Raw genomic sequence first — 14,775 nt, 5'->3', positions numbered from 1 at the left:
GGGAAGGGAGTCCCCCCCCCCGAACGAAGGAGGAAAAAACCGGCGGCGGCGGCTGCAGCCCGAGGAATCATCGACCAAAAGGTCAGAGGGAGAGAAATACAAGATGGCGGCGGAGAAAGCGCAGGCGACATGGGGGCCTGAGCAGGATGAAATCGTGAGATGGTGCGTGGAGCTGCTGAAGAGGGAGGTGCTGACCCCGATGCTACAGGCAATTGAGGGGCTCAAGGAGACATTAAAGACCCAGGAGACTGAGCTCCGCGTGGTGGAGCAGAAGGTGACAGATATTGAGGACGAGATCCTGGGCCTGGCGGTTAAGACTCAGACGCACGAGGCACTTCATAAAAAGTGTACTGAAAGGATCGAGGCCCTAGAAAACGGAGCGCGAAGGAAGAAGCTTCGGATACTAGGTCTCCCTGAGGGTGTGGAAGGAGTGGACAGTGGAGAGTACGCAAGTAAGATGCTGAGCTCACTGATGGGTGCTGAGGCCCCTGCGGGCCCCATGGAGGTGGAGTGGGCAAATCGGATTCCAGCGAGAAGACCAAAAGCGGGAGAACCACCGAGGGCGATAATCGTGCGATTTTACCGCCTTAAGGTCAGAGAAGAGGTCCTGAGTAGGGCTAAAAAGGTGCGGAGTAGCAGATGGGAGAATGCTGTGGTACGGATATACCAGGATTGGAGTGCGGAGGTGGCAAGAAGGAGGGCGAGCTTCAACCGAGCCAAAGAGGTGTTGCATAAAAGGAAGGGGAAGTTTGGGATGCTGCAGCCGGCAAGACTATGGGTCACGTATCAGGAGGGACACTATTATTTCGAGACGGCGGAGGAAGCATGGTCCTTCATCAAAGAAGAGAAATTGGACCGGAACTGAGGGACTGATGCTGCAGAAAATGTTATTGTTATTGTTAATGTTACGGTGGAAGTTAATTGAGAAGTAAACAGGGAAGGGGGGAGACATTGGGGAAATGAGGGCGCCGGTGAGGGTGGAAAGACGGGACATAGTCGGAGAATGGGGAAGGAGAGGGGGAGGGGAAAGAGAGCTGCGCCATAAGAGGCGGGTCAGGTAAAGGGATGTTCCCGCGCCAGAAAGAATAAGGCGGGAAGACCGGCGCAAGGCGGATGGGTGTTCCCCCACACGGGGGGGGGGGGGGGGGGGGGGGGGTCGAGGAGTGAGCAGGAGTAGCCGGGGTCAGTTGAATTCAGCTGACTTACGGAAGTGATATGGGGGGAGCAATTATGCTAGATGGGGATCTAGCGGCGGGGGGGGGGGGGGGGACAACTGGGTTGCTGCTGCGGAAATCCAAAAGGAAATGGCTAAAGAGTGGGTGGGCGGGGATGGTGTGCGACGCTGGGGGAGCGAGCGGGAGCACGGAGGCGGGATATGGGACTGGCCTAGAGAAGGTAATGGCTAGTCGACACGGGAGGGGGGCAGGTAGCCCCCTAGTGAGGCTGATCACGTGGAACGTGAGAGGCCTGAATGGACCGATTAAAAAGGGCCCGAGTGCTCGCGCATTTGAAAGGACTAAGGGCAGACGTGGTTATGCTCCAAGAGACGCACCTAAAGGTGGCGGACCAAGTTAGGCTAAGGAAAGGATGGGTGGGACAGGTGTTCCACTCAGGACTGGACGCAAAGAACAGAGGGATGGCCATTTTGGTGGGGAAACGGGTAGCATTTGAAGCAAAGAACATTGTAGCAGATAGCGGAGGTAGATATGTAATGGTGAGTGGTAGGCTGGAGGGAATGGAGGTCGTGTTGGTTAATGTGTATGCCCCAAATTGGGACGATGCGGGATTCATGAGACGGATGCTGGGGCGTATACCGGACCTGGAGGCAGGAAACATGATCTTAGGAGGGGACTTTAATACGGTGCTGGACCCGGGGCTAGATAGATCCAGCTCAAGGACCGGAAGAAGGCCGGCAGCGGCCAAGGTACTTAAGGGGTTTATGGACCAAATGGGGGGAGTGGATCCATGGCGATTTTTTAGACCTAGGGCTAGGGAGTTTTCCTTCTTCTCCCATGTCCATAAAGTGTACTCCCGGATAGATTTTTTTGTTTTGGGAAGGTCGTTAATCTCTAGGGTGGAAGAAGCTGAGTACTCAGCCATAGCGGTTTCGGATCATGCCCCACATTGGGTGGACCTGGAAGTAGGAGAGGACAGGGAGCAGAGAACACTCTGGCGATTAGATGTGGGACTGATGGCGGATGAGGGAGTGTGTGCAAGAGTGCGGGGGTGTATTGAGAGATACCTGGAGGTCAATGACGACGGCGAGGTCCCTTTGGGAGTGGTCTGGGAAGCATTAAAAGTGGTGGTCAGAGGAGAGCTGATCTCTATTGGGGCCCACAAAAGGAAAACAGAGGCCAAGGAAAGGGAAAGATTACTGGGGGAGATTTTAAGGGTGGACAGGGAATTTGCAGAGACCCCGGAGGAGGAATTGTACAGGGAGAGGAGACGACTCCAGACGGAGTTTGACCTTCTGACCACCAGAAAGGCGGAGGTACTGTGGAGGAAGGCACAGGGGAGGAGGTATGAATATGGGGAAAAGGCTAGTCGCCTGTTGGCGCATCAATTGCGAAAGAGGGCAGCAGCGAGGGAGATAGGAGGAATTAGAGACGAAAGGGGAGACACGGTGCGAAGGGCAGGAAAGATAAATGAGGTGTTCAAGACCTTCTATGAGGAACTGTATAGGTCTCAACCCCCAGAGGGAGAGGAGGGGATGCGGCAGTTCCTGGACCAATTGAGGTTCCCAAAAGTGGAGGAGCAGGAGGTGGCAGGCCTGGGGGCGCCGATAGAGGTGGACGAGGTTATTAAGGGACTGGGAAGCATGCAAGCAGGGAAGGCCCCGGGGCCAGACGGGTTCCCGGTGGAATATTACAGAAAATATGTGGACTTGTTGGCCCCGTTGATGGCGAGGACGTTCAATGAGGCCAGGGAAGGGGGGACTCTACCCCCGACGATGTCGGAGGTGACGATATCGCTAATTTTGAAGAGGGACAAAGATCCGTTGCAGTGCGGGTCCTATAGACCTATTCCACTATTGAACGTGGACGCCAAATTGCTGGCAAAGGTACTGGCATCGAGGATAGAGGACTGTGTCCCGGGGGTGGTGCACGAAGACCAGACAGGGTTCGTAAAAGGGAGACAACTGAATGTTAACGTGCGACGACTATTAGGGGTGATAATGATGCCCCCAGTGGAGGGGGAGGCAGAGATAGTGGCGGCAATGGACGCAGAGAAGGCATTTGATAGGGTGAGTGGGAGTATTTATGGGAAGTGTTAAGGAGGTTTGGGTTTGGGAACGGGTTTATTAGCTGGGTTAGACTTCTTTATGGGGCTCCAACGGCAAGCGTAGTTACAGGTCGACATAGATCGGAGTATTTCCGATTATATAGGGGAACAAGACAGGGATGCCCGCTGTCTCCATTGTTGTTCGCGTTGGCAATTGAACCTCTGGCCATGGCGTTGAGAGACTCCAGGAAATGGAGAGGGGTGATTAGAGGGGGAGAAGAACACCGAGTCTCGTTATATGCAGATGACCTATTGTTATACATGTCGGACCCAGCGGGGGGGGATGATAGAGGTTATGCGAATTTTGAGAGGGTTCGGGGAATTCTCGGGGTATAGGCTAAACATGGGGAAGAGTGAATTATTTGTGATACATCCAGGGGACCAGAGTAGAGAGATAGAAGGCTTACCGCTAAGGAAAGTGGAAAGAAACTTCCGATACCTGGGGATTCAGATCGCTAGGAGCTGGGGAACCTTGCACAGACTTAATCTGACACGGCTGGTAGAACAAATGGAGGAGGACTTCAAGAGGTGGGACATGCAGCCTCTATCGCTGGCGGGCAGGGTGCAAGCAATTAAGATGATGGTCCTCCCGAGGTTCTTATTTGTATTTCAATGTCTCCCTATACCAATCACCAAGACCTTTTTTAATAAAATAGATAGGAGCATCACGAGCTTCGTGTGGGCAGGGAAAGTTCCGAGAGTAAGGAGGGGGTTCCTTCAGCGTAGTAGGGACAGAGGAGGACTGGCACTACCGAACTTGGGTGATTACTATTGGGCCGCCAATGTGGCAATGATACGTAGATGGATGATGGAGGGTGAGGGAGCGGCGTGGAAAAGACTGGAGAGAAAGTCCTGTAAAGGGACGAGTTTAGAGGCGCTGGTGACGGCGCCGCTACCGTTCTCACCTAAAAAGTTTACCACGAACCCGGTGGTGGCGGCAACACTGAATATCTGGGGACAGTGGAGGCGACAGAGAGGGGTGCGGGGAGCCCTGGTGGGGTCCCCTATCAGGAACAACCATAGGTTCGCCCCAGGAAGAATGGATGGAGGATTTCAGAGCTGGTACCAGTTGGGAATTAGGAAGGTGGGAGATTTATTTATAGATCGGACTTTTGCGAGCTTGGGAGCATTGGAGGAAAAGTATAAGTTGCCCCGGGGAAATTTCTTGCGATATATGCAGGTGAGGGCGTTTACTAGACAACAGGTGAGGGAATTTCCGTTGCTCCCGACACAGGGGATACAGGACAGGGTGCTTTCAGGGGTGTGGGTCGGAGAGGGCAAGATGTCAGAGATTTATAGAGAGATGAGGGAAGAGGGGGAGGAGTCGGTGGGCGAACTAAAAGGAAAGTGGGAAGAAGAATTAGGGGAGGAGATAGAGGAGGGTATGTGGGCTGATGCCCTAAGCAGGGTAAATTCCTCTTCCTCATGCGCCAGGCTTAGCCTGATTCAATTTAAGGTGCTACATAGAGCACACATAACGGGGGCAAGATTGAGCAGGTTCTTTGGAGTGGAGGACAAATGTGGGAGGTGTGGCGGGAGCCCGGCAAACCACGCACATATGTTTTGGGCGTGCCCGGCACTGGAAGGGTATTGGAAGGGAGTGACGGGAGTGATTTTGCAGGTGGTGAAGGCCCGGGTCAAACCAGGCTGGGGGTTAGCTCTATTTGGAGTTGCGGAAGAGCCGTGAGTGCAGGAGGCGAAAGAGGCCGATGTCATGGTCTTTGCGTCCCTAGTAGCCCGGCGCAGGATCCTACTCATGTGGAAGGAGGCGAAACCCCCCGGACTGGAGGCCTGGGTAAATGATATGGCGGGGTTTATTCAACTGGAGCAGATAAAGTTTGCCCTGAGAGGATCGGCTCAAGGGTTCACCAGGCGGTGGCAGCCATTTCTCGACTACCTAGGGGAACGTTAGAGGGAAGACAGATGACCAGCAGCAGCAACCCAGGGGGTGGGGTTTAGTTTAGTTTAGGTCAATAGATAATGGGGTTTTGTTACTTGTGTATTGTTGAAAATTTCTGTTTTGTTATTGTTTCGTTTGCTTTGTAAGAGGGAAAAATTGTTGTTTGGAAAAGATTTTCAATAAAATATATTTTAAAAAAAGAATAAGTGGTGCGTTCCAAGAAGATAGCACGGTGGCACAGTGGTTATCACAGTTGCTTCACAGCTATTGGGTCCCAAGCTCGATCCCCGGCTTGGGTCACTGTCTGTGCGGAGTCTGCACGTTCTCCTCGTGTCTGCGTGGGTTTCCTCCGTGTGCTCCGGTTTCCTCCCAGTCCAAAGATGTGCAGGTTAGGTGGATTGGCCATGATAAATTGCCCTTATTGTCCAAAAGGGTTGGGTTGGGTGGGGTTATGGTGGCGGTGTGGGCTTTGGTAGGGTGCTCTTTCCAACGGCCGTTGCAGACCCAATGGGCCGAATGGCCTCCTTCTGCACTGTTAATTCTGATATTGTAACTGACCATTGATTGTATTGTTTCCCCACTTAGCAATAATATTCACTGCATTTTGCAGTTTATTGTGTGAAGTGCTTTGAACTATTTCAAAAATGCTGTTTTCTTTTCAAGCAAAGTTGTAACGTTGAACTACTCACATTTTGTTATTTTTTTCCCTCTCACTTGTAGCATTGAAGCAAATGAAAAAGCACAAAAAGATCAACAAGTCAATGGATAAATCACTGACAGCAGAGGAGGAAGGTGATTTAGAAAAGGAAAAGGTCAGAATATGCTCCATATTGGTAAAAATTGAATGACATTGTGTATATTGGCACAAATGAGGTGCCTCACCTTTCAATGAGAAGCTAAATCCTGTTGTTGCTGCACCTTTTTGTGGCCACACTTCAAACGTTTTTTGTTGGCTCTTGAAGCACCTTTGGACCTGAGTTTGTAAAGACATTGACCGGAATTCTCCAGCTGTTCGCTGGCAGTGGGATTCTCTGTTCCCATCGGCAGCGTACCCGCCGCCTGTGGGTTTCTAGGCAGCTTGGGGCGTATTCAATGGGAAATCCCATTGACAGCGCCGGGAACACAGAATCCCGGCGCTAGCGAATGGCGCACCACCTCCTGCCGCTGAGAAACACGCAGCCGAGAGACCGGAGAATCCAGCCCACTATATATAAATCCTGGTCCTCCTTTCCATCCTGCCTGCCCGTCTTCTCTCTGCACATTAAGCAGCCATTAATTTTTATCCAAGCTGGGTGTCGATACCAAAATGTTGAAAATTAACAATTAAATGAACGATTTACGCAGGAAAAATCAATTTACATGCTGGCAAAGTCATGCTTTACTTTTTAATTTCCTTGCTTTTTTTTTAACCTTTCTGACTTTCAGTCCTCTAGTGGATTGTGGTGATTCTTGTGCCTCACTTTCCCCTACCCCAGGAGGAAACTGGTGATAATTTCCCCATGACCTTTCTGAATCTTGATCTTGACAGTGGTTAGGATCTGTAGTAATGCAAACACCTGGACCAACAGGGGATAGGGGTATCATCTTGAGGCTGTTTACCTACATCTGGGCATTCAGTTCTGAGCATCTGTACTTTTTTTTGCCTTAATTAGCAGGTTTACATATTTATGGTTAATGATCTTACAGCACAAAATATTTCATTACCAGGAAAAAATGGCCTTGCTTATGATGGACGATGAAGAGGGAGACCGAAAACACTTCAATTATGACAAAATAGTGGAACATCAAAATCTTAGCAAGAAGAAAATGAAGAAATTAATTAAAAAGCAGGGACACCTGGAAAAAGACAACTTCCAGGTAATTATTTTTCATTTAAGGCTTCATTGTTCTCCGATTACTTTATAGTCAAAACTAAGCAGACCCAAATATGGTGAGCGGGATTCTCCGTTTTGCAGGCGCCCGGGGGTATCCTGACAGCATGGGGTAGCCCCACAATGGGAAACCCCATTGACCGTCCGGCGTAACGGAAAATCCAGCCGGCGGGCTGGGGCAGAAATGTGGCGCGGTGGGGCAGAGAATCCAACCCAGTATCTCCGTATCCATGTTATATTTGTCAAAAATGTAAATGTCCTGCTGTGGATTGCTGATGAGATTCACATTGAAATAGATTAGCAAGACAACACAACACCTTAAATCTGACTCTGAAGTTTTAAAACATGTCAGTAAAGCTCCTGATTGCTGGTCTATAGCACCATTATGCTGTGTTGCCAGTGATAGGGTGGGTAAAGATCTCCCTGGTGCATAGGTGGGGAGATAGATGGGAGCCAGGACGAGCCTGATGCACGGAGAATAAAGATCAGTGAGTGGTTCCTGGTAAGATGCTGGCATATTTCTGATGTGGTAATTAGGGACTGTAATTACTGCTCTTTTTAAATTAAAAAAAAAAATTGTTTCTACTCTATCCACTCCCTTTGGTCAGCCTCTACAACTTGATGAATTGACAACTTTGTCAATGAAATGTTTTAGGCAAATGAAGAAGCACAGAAATTACTCTGCGGCCGCAGTGATCAACTACAGGCACAATTTTACCCAATCAAAGACAATTCTATGACAGTTCAAATTCCTTGCCCCCCCCCCCCCCCCCCCCCCCCCCGGGCATATTTTCAAACATAATGGGCGCGATTCTCCGCTCCCACGCCGGTTGGGAGAATCGCCTGGGTAGCCAAATTTCCCGCGACGCCCTCCCGCGATTCACTGAAGCGGCTGATCGGCACAATCGCGTTTTGCGCGGCGCGGTACAGTGAATCGCCCAAGATAGCCAAAATGGCGATTCACCGGTACCCCCGCGATTCTCCGGGCCCGGATGGGCCGAGCTGCCCTGCCCAAAACAACGGGTTCCCCCCGGCGCCGTCCACAAACCGTCGCTGCCGGCGGGAACAGCGCGGGAATGCTGGGGGGGGCGGCCTGCGGGGTGGCGAGGGGGGATCCTGCACCGGGGGGGGGGGGGGGGGGGCCTCAAATGGGGTCTGGCCCGCGATCGGAGGCCCGCGATCTGAAGGAGGACCTCCTTTCTTCCGCAGCCCCGCAAGATCCGTCAGACATCTTCTTGCGGGGTGGACTCGGAGAGGATGGCAACCATGCGCGGGTGATGCCAGTTATGCGACGCCAGCCGCGTCATGTATGCGGCGCCGCCTTTACGCGGCGCCAAGGCCTGGCACATGTAATGACGCGGTGCCGCTCCTAGCCCATAATCGGGCCCTGAATCGGTCGGGATAGGGGCCGTTTCGCGCCATCGTGAACCTCGACGGCGCGAACACTCTGCCTCCATTTATGAGAATCCCGCCCATGATATAGTACAAGTACAATTAATATGCCACGGGCCAGAATGACGTATACGTTATACTACAAGAAAATGTTTCAACAGCTGTCTGGAGACCTGAAGGTACACAGCAGATTTGTTGGGTTTCTCTAGAGTAAATGCAGGAAAACGATTTCCTTGGTTGAGGGAATCCAGAACAAGAGCTCGTGTGTGGGTTCTGGGTCCGTTGAAATAGTCACGACTTGAACTATTAATTTTTGTTGGTAAAGGAATCAAAGGATTTGAAACAGAAGTGTTCTAAATCAATTTGAGGTACAGATCAACCTGAATCAAACTGAATGGAATAAGCTCTGGGGATTAATGGCCTACTCCTGTTCCTATGTTCCTATTTCATTGGGTAGTGAAAGTAAGCCCAGAACGATCCTTTTCGGATATGGCAACATAGTACAGGCTTAGTTATGAAGAGAGGACAGAGAAACTGGGGGTCCATTTATTAGAATCATAGAATCCCTGCAGTGCAGAGGAAGGCTATTTAGCCCATCGAGTCTGTACCAACCCCCGGAAAGAGCACGCTACTTAGCCCCACTCCCCCGCAATCCCACCTAAGCTTTGGACATTAAGGGGCAATGTTTTTAACCTGCACATCTTTGGATTGTGGGAGGAAATTGGAGCACACGGAGGAAACCCACGGGGACAACATACAAACCCCACATGGACAATCACCCTTGGTCGGAATTAAACCCTGGTCCCTGGCACTGAGGCAGTAGTGCTAACCACTGTATCACGGGGCCGCCAATTAGAGCAACGATCATTAAGAGGAGTGCCAGTCAAGTAAATTAGGAAAGAAATTACCATTGGTCAGTGAGTAAATGATTAGAGCGCAGATGTTCAATACTGTCACCAAAAGAACAAAGGAAGAAATTAGAAGATACAAGTAGGTTTACATTAACACTGCAATGAAGTGACTTTGAAAATCCCTAATCGCCACACTACGGCACCTGTTCGGGTACACTGAGGGAGAATTCAGAATGTCCAATTCACCTAACAAGCACGTCTTTCGGGAATTGTGGAAGGAAATATACGCAGACACGGGGAGAACGTGCAGACTCCAGACAGCCAGTGACCCAAGCCAGGAATCGAACCGGGTCCCTGTGAAGCAACAGTGCTAACCACTATGCTACTGTGCCACCCATATGGTAGAAACAGAAATTGTAATAGATTTAAGGGAGGAGTGGGTTATTGTTTGCAAAGTAAAAATTTAAAGGAGAGGTTAGGACGACGCAATGAATAACTTTTTAAATTTAGAGTACCCAATTCATTTTTTCAAATTAAGGGGCAATTTAGCGTGGCCAATCCACCTACCCTGCACATCTTTGGGTTGTGGGGGCGAGACCCACGTAAACACTGGGAGAATGTGCAAACTCCACACGGCCAGTGACCCAGAGCCGGGCTAACCCACTGCGCCACCGTGCTCACCCATGAATAACTTTTTCAATGAAGCAGCGAAGGGACAATGAGCTGTAATGAATGAAAGAGAGGAGAAAATGGGCTTTTCATTAAATGTTTTCCCATTCTGATAATTTGACATGGAAAAATTGCATGAAATAATTTTCAAACAACACAATCCTGTTACTGTGATGACCACATAGATTGCCTAAATTTTAAGCATTGAGCGTTTTGTAAAACTGGACAGCTGTAACAGCGGTTTAAGATATTGGGTGGGATTTGCCGGCCAGCCGCCACGTGCTTTTCGGATTTCCCGGTGATAGCACCCCTCATCGCTGGGAAACCCGTGCGCCAACATAGGACTGGAATTTCCGCCAGGGTGGTCATCCGGTAAATCCCATCTATTATGTTTGACAAAATATTTTTTTTTGTTCCAGGTGGATGTTGCTGATCCCAGGTTTCAAGCCATATACACTTCACACCTCTTCAACCTGGACCCTTCAGATCCCAGTTTTAAGAAGACTCATGCCACACAGTCAATCCTGGAAGAAAAATCAAGGCAAAGACGAGAGCAGCATAAACAGACAGCATCACTCAAAAAGAATGAAAGTGAGGTTACTGGAGAAGAGACAACGACAACCTTGAAGAAACATGTAGATCACACACTTTCTTTGCTAGTAAAATCAGTGAAAGCAAAAACTGAACAATTTCAGGCTCGGAAGAAACAAAAAACCGTGTAATAGTGTACAAAAAAGAAAATTCATTTTAATTTTTGCAAGTTTTGATTGTTAACAATGTACACATACATCACTGGAAATAGATTTATAAAAAGAATTGTTGAGATAATTTTAAATACTTCTCTCCCAGGTTCAATGTACCTTCAAGACTAATATCACTGATAACGAGAATGATGTATTTTTACCAATAATAATGTAAATGTTACCACAGCCCCAGAGGACCACAGGCTGACTAGAGCGATTTAAGCTGAGGATCACCATCACCACGCGAGGGGCAAGATTGAGAAGGCGAAGCCTTCATGAATAACTTCAGCTGGTGCGGGAGTTGAACCTGCGCTGTTGACCTCGCTCCAGATCACAAACTAACCAACTGAGTTAAACTAATCCCCCCTTTTTTAACCAGTAGTTGTATTCAAATTAAATTCTTCTACCCACTGCTGGAACCCAAAACTTCAAAGAGTTGTGTGCACCAGTTCTCTTTTATTGTTCAGTCTTACACGTACATTGATCATGCTAATATAAGGTGCATTTCTTTCATATCATCACTTGGCATCACGTTGGAGGTTACATGTGCAACAACTTTTAAATTTGTAATAAGGAAAAATCTGAACTTTTTTTAATGCCCTCTCTTTTCATGTATTACGTTCAAATTTGCAAACAAAAATTCAAAGTTCAGATGAAACACTGCTGGAATTCGAATAGAAATTCGCCATTGTCCAAAACTACTCAAAAACGTAAACAACTTAAATTTAAAGAAACAGGAACTTTGGATAATACAACTAACATATCATGAAAATGTTATTCTATATTTGGATATATTCAGGGATCTGCATTCCTTTGGAATTTGATGTAACATTAAAGTTTTTGAAAGAAGAAAAATATACACTTGCATTTATGTAGCCCTTTACACAGCCACCAGATGTCTCGAAGCATTTTACAACTGTGGCTGCACTTAGTTCGCTGACTGTAATGTGTGAAACACGGCAACTGATTTGCATACATCAAACTCTCACAAATGGCAATGTGATAATGGCCAGACAGCCAGGTAGAACTCCCCTCTTGTTCTTTGTAACAGTGCCATAAGATCTTATACATCCTTCAGGCCTCAGTTTAACATATTATCTGAAAGATAGCACTCCCTTAGTACTTGCTTGGTAGTATAGAACTTACTGATGAAAAGAGATGTTGCCAAAGCTTTTTGTCTTGCACTCAGGACAAATGTAAGAATGCCAAATTTCAAACAATTACAATTTATACTATCGGATAAATGGGTGCCGATTGGTTGGCAAGTTGACTCTGGCTGAGGCATTGCCATGGAAAAACCAACGGGGAACGATAGGCTCCCCAAGCTCCAGATAATTCAAAAGCAGCACAAAGCTTGAGCATATTTCTTTTGTTTGCAGAGAATGGGTCCCTGCACCGTTTCCTGGACCAATTGAGGTTTCCAAAGGTGGAAGAGGGACTGGGGGCCCCGATTGGGCTGGAGGAGCTGATCAAAGGGATAGGAAGCATGCAGGCGGGGAAGGCACCGGGGCCGGATGGTTTCCCGGTCGAGTTCTATAAAAAATATATGGACCTGTTGGGCCTGCTGTTAGGACCTTTAATGAGGCAAGGGAGGGGGGGGCTTTACCCCCGACGATGTCCCGGGCACTGATCTCCTTGATCCTGAAGCGGGACAAGGATCCCCTGCAATGTGAGTCTTACAGACCGATTTCCTTGCTAAATGTAGATGCGAAGGTCTTAGCCTTGAGGATTGTGTGCCGCAGATCATCCATGAAGACCAGACGGGGTTTGTGAAGGGGCGACAGTTGAACGCGAATGTGCGGAGGCTTTTGAACGTTATCATGATGCCGGCGAGGGAGGGGGAGGCGGAGATAATGGTGGCGATGGACGCTGAGAAAGCCTTCGATAGGGTAGAGTGGGGGTACCTGTGGGAGGTGCTGAAGAGGTTCGGATTTGGGGAGGGGTTTGTCAGGTGGGTTAGGCTGTTGTACGAGGTCCCGATGGCGAGTGTGGCCACAAATAGGAGGTCCGAGTACTTTCGGTTGCACCGAGGGACGAGACAGGGGTGTCCCCTGTCCCCCCTGCTCTTCGCACTGGCGATTGAACCCCTGGCTATGGCACTGAGTCGAGGAACTGGAGGGGGTTGGGGTGGGGAGGAGCATAGGGTGTCGCTTTATGCGGACGACCTGCTGCTGTATGTGGCGGACCCGGTGGAGGAATGCCAGAGGTAATGAGGATGCTTAGGGAATTCGGGGACTTTTCGGGGTACAAGCTCAATATGGGGAAGAGCGAGCTGTTCGTAGTTCAGCTAGGGGACCAGGAGAGGGGGATTGGCGAGCTCCCACTAAAAAGGGCGGAGAGGAGTTTCAGATATTTGGGGGTCCAGGTGGCCAGGAGCTGGGGGGGGCCTGCATAGGCTTAACTTTACAAGGCTGGTGGAGCAAATGGAGGAGGAGTTCAAGAGGTGGGACGCGTTGCCGCTGTCCCTGGCGGGTAGGGTGCAGTCAATCAAAATGACGGTGCTCCAAGGTTTTTGTTCCTGTTCCTGTGCCTCCCCGTGTTTATCCCGAAGGCTTTTTTCAGGCAGGTTAACAGGAGTATAATGGGGTTTGTGTGGGCGCGAGGGACTCCGAGGGTGAGAAGGGTGTTCCTGGAGCGGAGTAGAGATAGGGGGGGGCTGGCGCTGCCCAACCTCTGTGGGTACTACTGGGCCGCCAATGGTGCGCAAGTGGGTGATGGAGGGGGAGGGGGCTGCATGGAAGAGGCTGGAGACAGCGTCCTGTTGTGGGTACGAGTCTGGGGGCGCTGGCAACGGCACCGCTGCCACTCCCTCCAAGGAGGTATACCACAAGCCCGGTGGTGGTGGTGGCCCTCAAAATTTGGGGGCAGTGGAGGCGGCATAGGGGGGAGGTTAGGGCCTCGGCGTGGACCCCATTACGGGGGAACCACCGGTTTGCCCCAGGAAGAACAGGTGGAGGGTTTTCGGGGTGGCACAGGGCAGGGGTACGAAAATTGGGGGACCGGTTTGTGGACGGGAAGTTCGTGAGCTGGAGGAGAAGTACGGGCTCCCCCCGGGAACACCTTCAGGTACTTACAGGTAAGGGCGTTTGCCAGACGGCAGGTGGTGGAATTTCCATGGCTACTGCCACACACAGTAGAGGACAGGGTGCTCTCGGGGGGGTGGGTGGGAGTGGGAAGATCTCGGAAACTTACCAGGTGATGCAGGAGGAGGAGGCCTCGGTGGTGGAGTTGAAAGGTAAGTGGGAGGGGGAGTTGGGAGAGGAGATCGAAGAGGGGACGTGGGCAGATGCCCTAGGGAGGGTGAACTCTTCCTCTTCGTGCGCGAGGCTCAGCCTCATACAGTTTAAGGTGCTGCACAGGGCACACATGACCGGGACAAGGATGAGCAGGTTCTTTGGGGGTGAGGACAAGTGTGTTAGGTGCTCAGGGAGCCCAGCAAATCACACCCATATGTTCTGGGCATGCCCAGCGCTGGAGGAATTTTGGAAGGGCGTAGCGAGGACGGTGTCGAGGGTGGTAGGATCCAGGGTCAAACCGGGCTGGGGGCTCGCAATATTTGGGGTGGCAGAGGAGCCGGGAGTGCAGGAGGCGAAAGAGGCCGGAATTCTGGCCTTTGCGTCCCTGGTAGCCCGGCGAAGGATTCTCCTTCAGTGGAAAGATACGAGGCCCCCAAGCGTGGAATCTTGGATCAGCGATATGGCAGGGTTCATTAAATTGGAGAGGGTGAAATTTGCCTTGAGAGGGTCGGTACAAGGGTTCTTAAGGCGGTGGCAACCATTCTTAGACTTTCTGGCAGAACAATAGACATTGGTCAATGGCAGCAGCAGCTCGGGGGGGTGGGGGGTTTACTTTATTTTTGTTTATGTTATTTACACTGGAAGGGTCTGAGGGGGTGTATACACCTGTTATCTTAAGTCGGGGTGTTAATGTTAATTTATTATTTAGGTACGGGGGGGAGGGGTTTGGGGGGTTGCTTTTTTAGATTGTGTTTTGTACTTAACCCTGTTGGGTTCTTTTTTCTTTCTCATTTGTTATTGATATTTTATGAAAACCTTTAATAAAAATTA

General features: G+C 50.0%; 1 protein-coding gene across 9 annotated transcripts in view; it reads left to right on the top strand.

The window, feature by feature from the left end:
• esf1 (ESF1, nucleolar pre-rRNA processing protein, homolog (S. cerevisiae)) overlaps nt 1-11,563 on the top strand; it is a 103,599-nt gene extending 92,036 nt beyond the window's left edge. For 8 of the 9 annotated variants that reach the window (XM_072506567.1, XM_072506521.1, XM_072506530.1 and 5 more), the window contains exons 13-15: nt 5,903-5,994; nt 6,869-7,039; nt 10,385-11,563. In XM_072506567.1, the coding sequence (XP_072362668.1) occupies nt 5,903-5,994; nt 6,869-7,039; nt 10,385-10,687 (566 nt within the window). In that variant the 3' untranslated portion in view covers nt 10,688-11,563. The remainder of the gene's footprint in view (nt 1-5,902; nt 5,995-6,868; nt 7,040-10,384) is intronic. The other variant, XM_072506580.1, reaches the window with a different exon arrangement.
• The last annotated feature ends 3,212 nt before the right edge of the window (nt 11,564-14,775 follow it).

The sequence above is a fragment of the Scyliorhinus torazame genome, chromosome 1 (assembly GCF_047496885.1).
Source record: "Scyliorhinus torazame isolate Kashiwa2021f chromosome 1, sScyTor2.1, whole genome shotgun sequence".
Classification (NCBI taxonomy): domain Eukaryota; kingdom Metazoa; phylum Chordata; class Chondrichthyes; order Carcharhiniformes; family Scyliorhinidae; genus Scyliorhinus; species Scyliorhinus torazame.
Note: the sequence above shows the minus strand (reverse complement) of the source record. Positions and strands in the feature narration are given on the sequence as shown.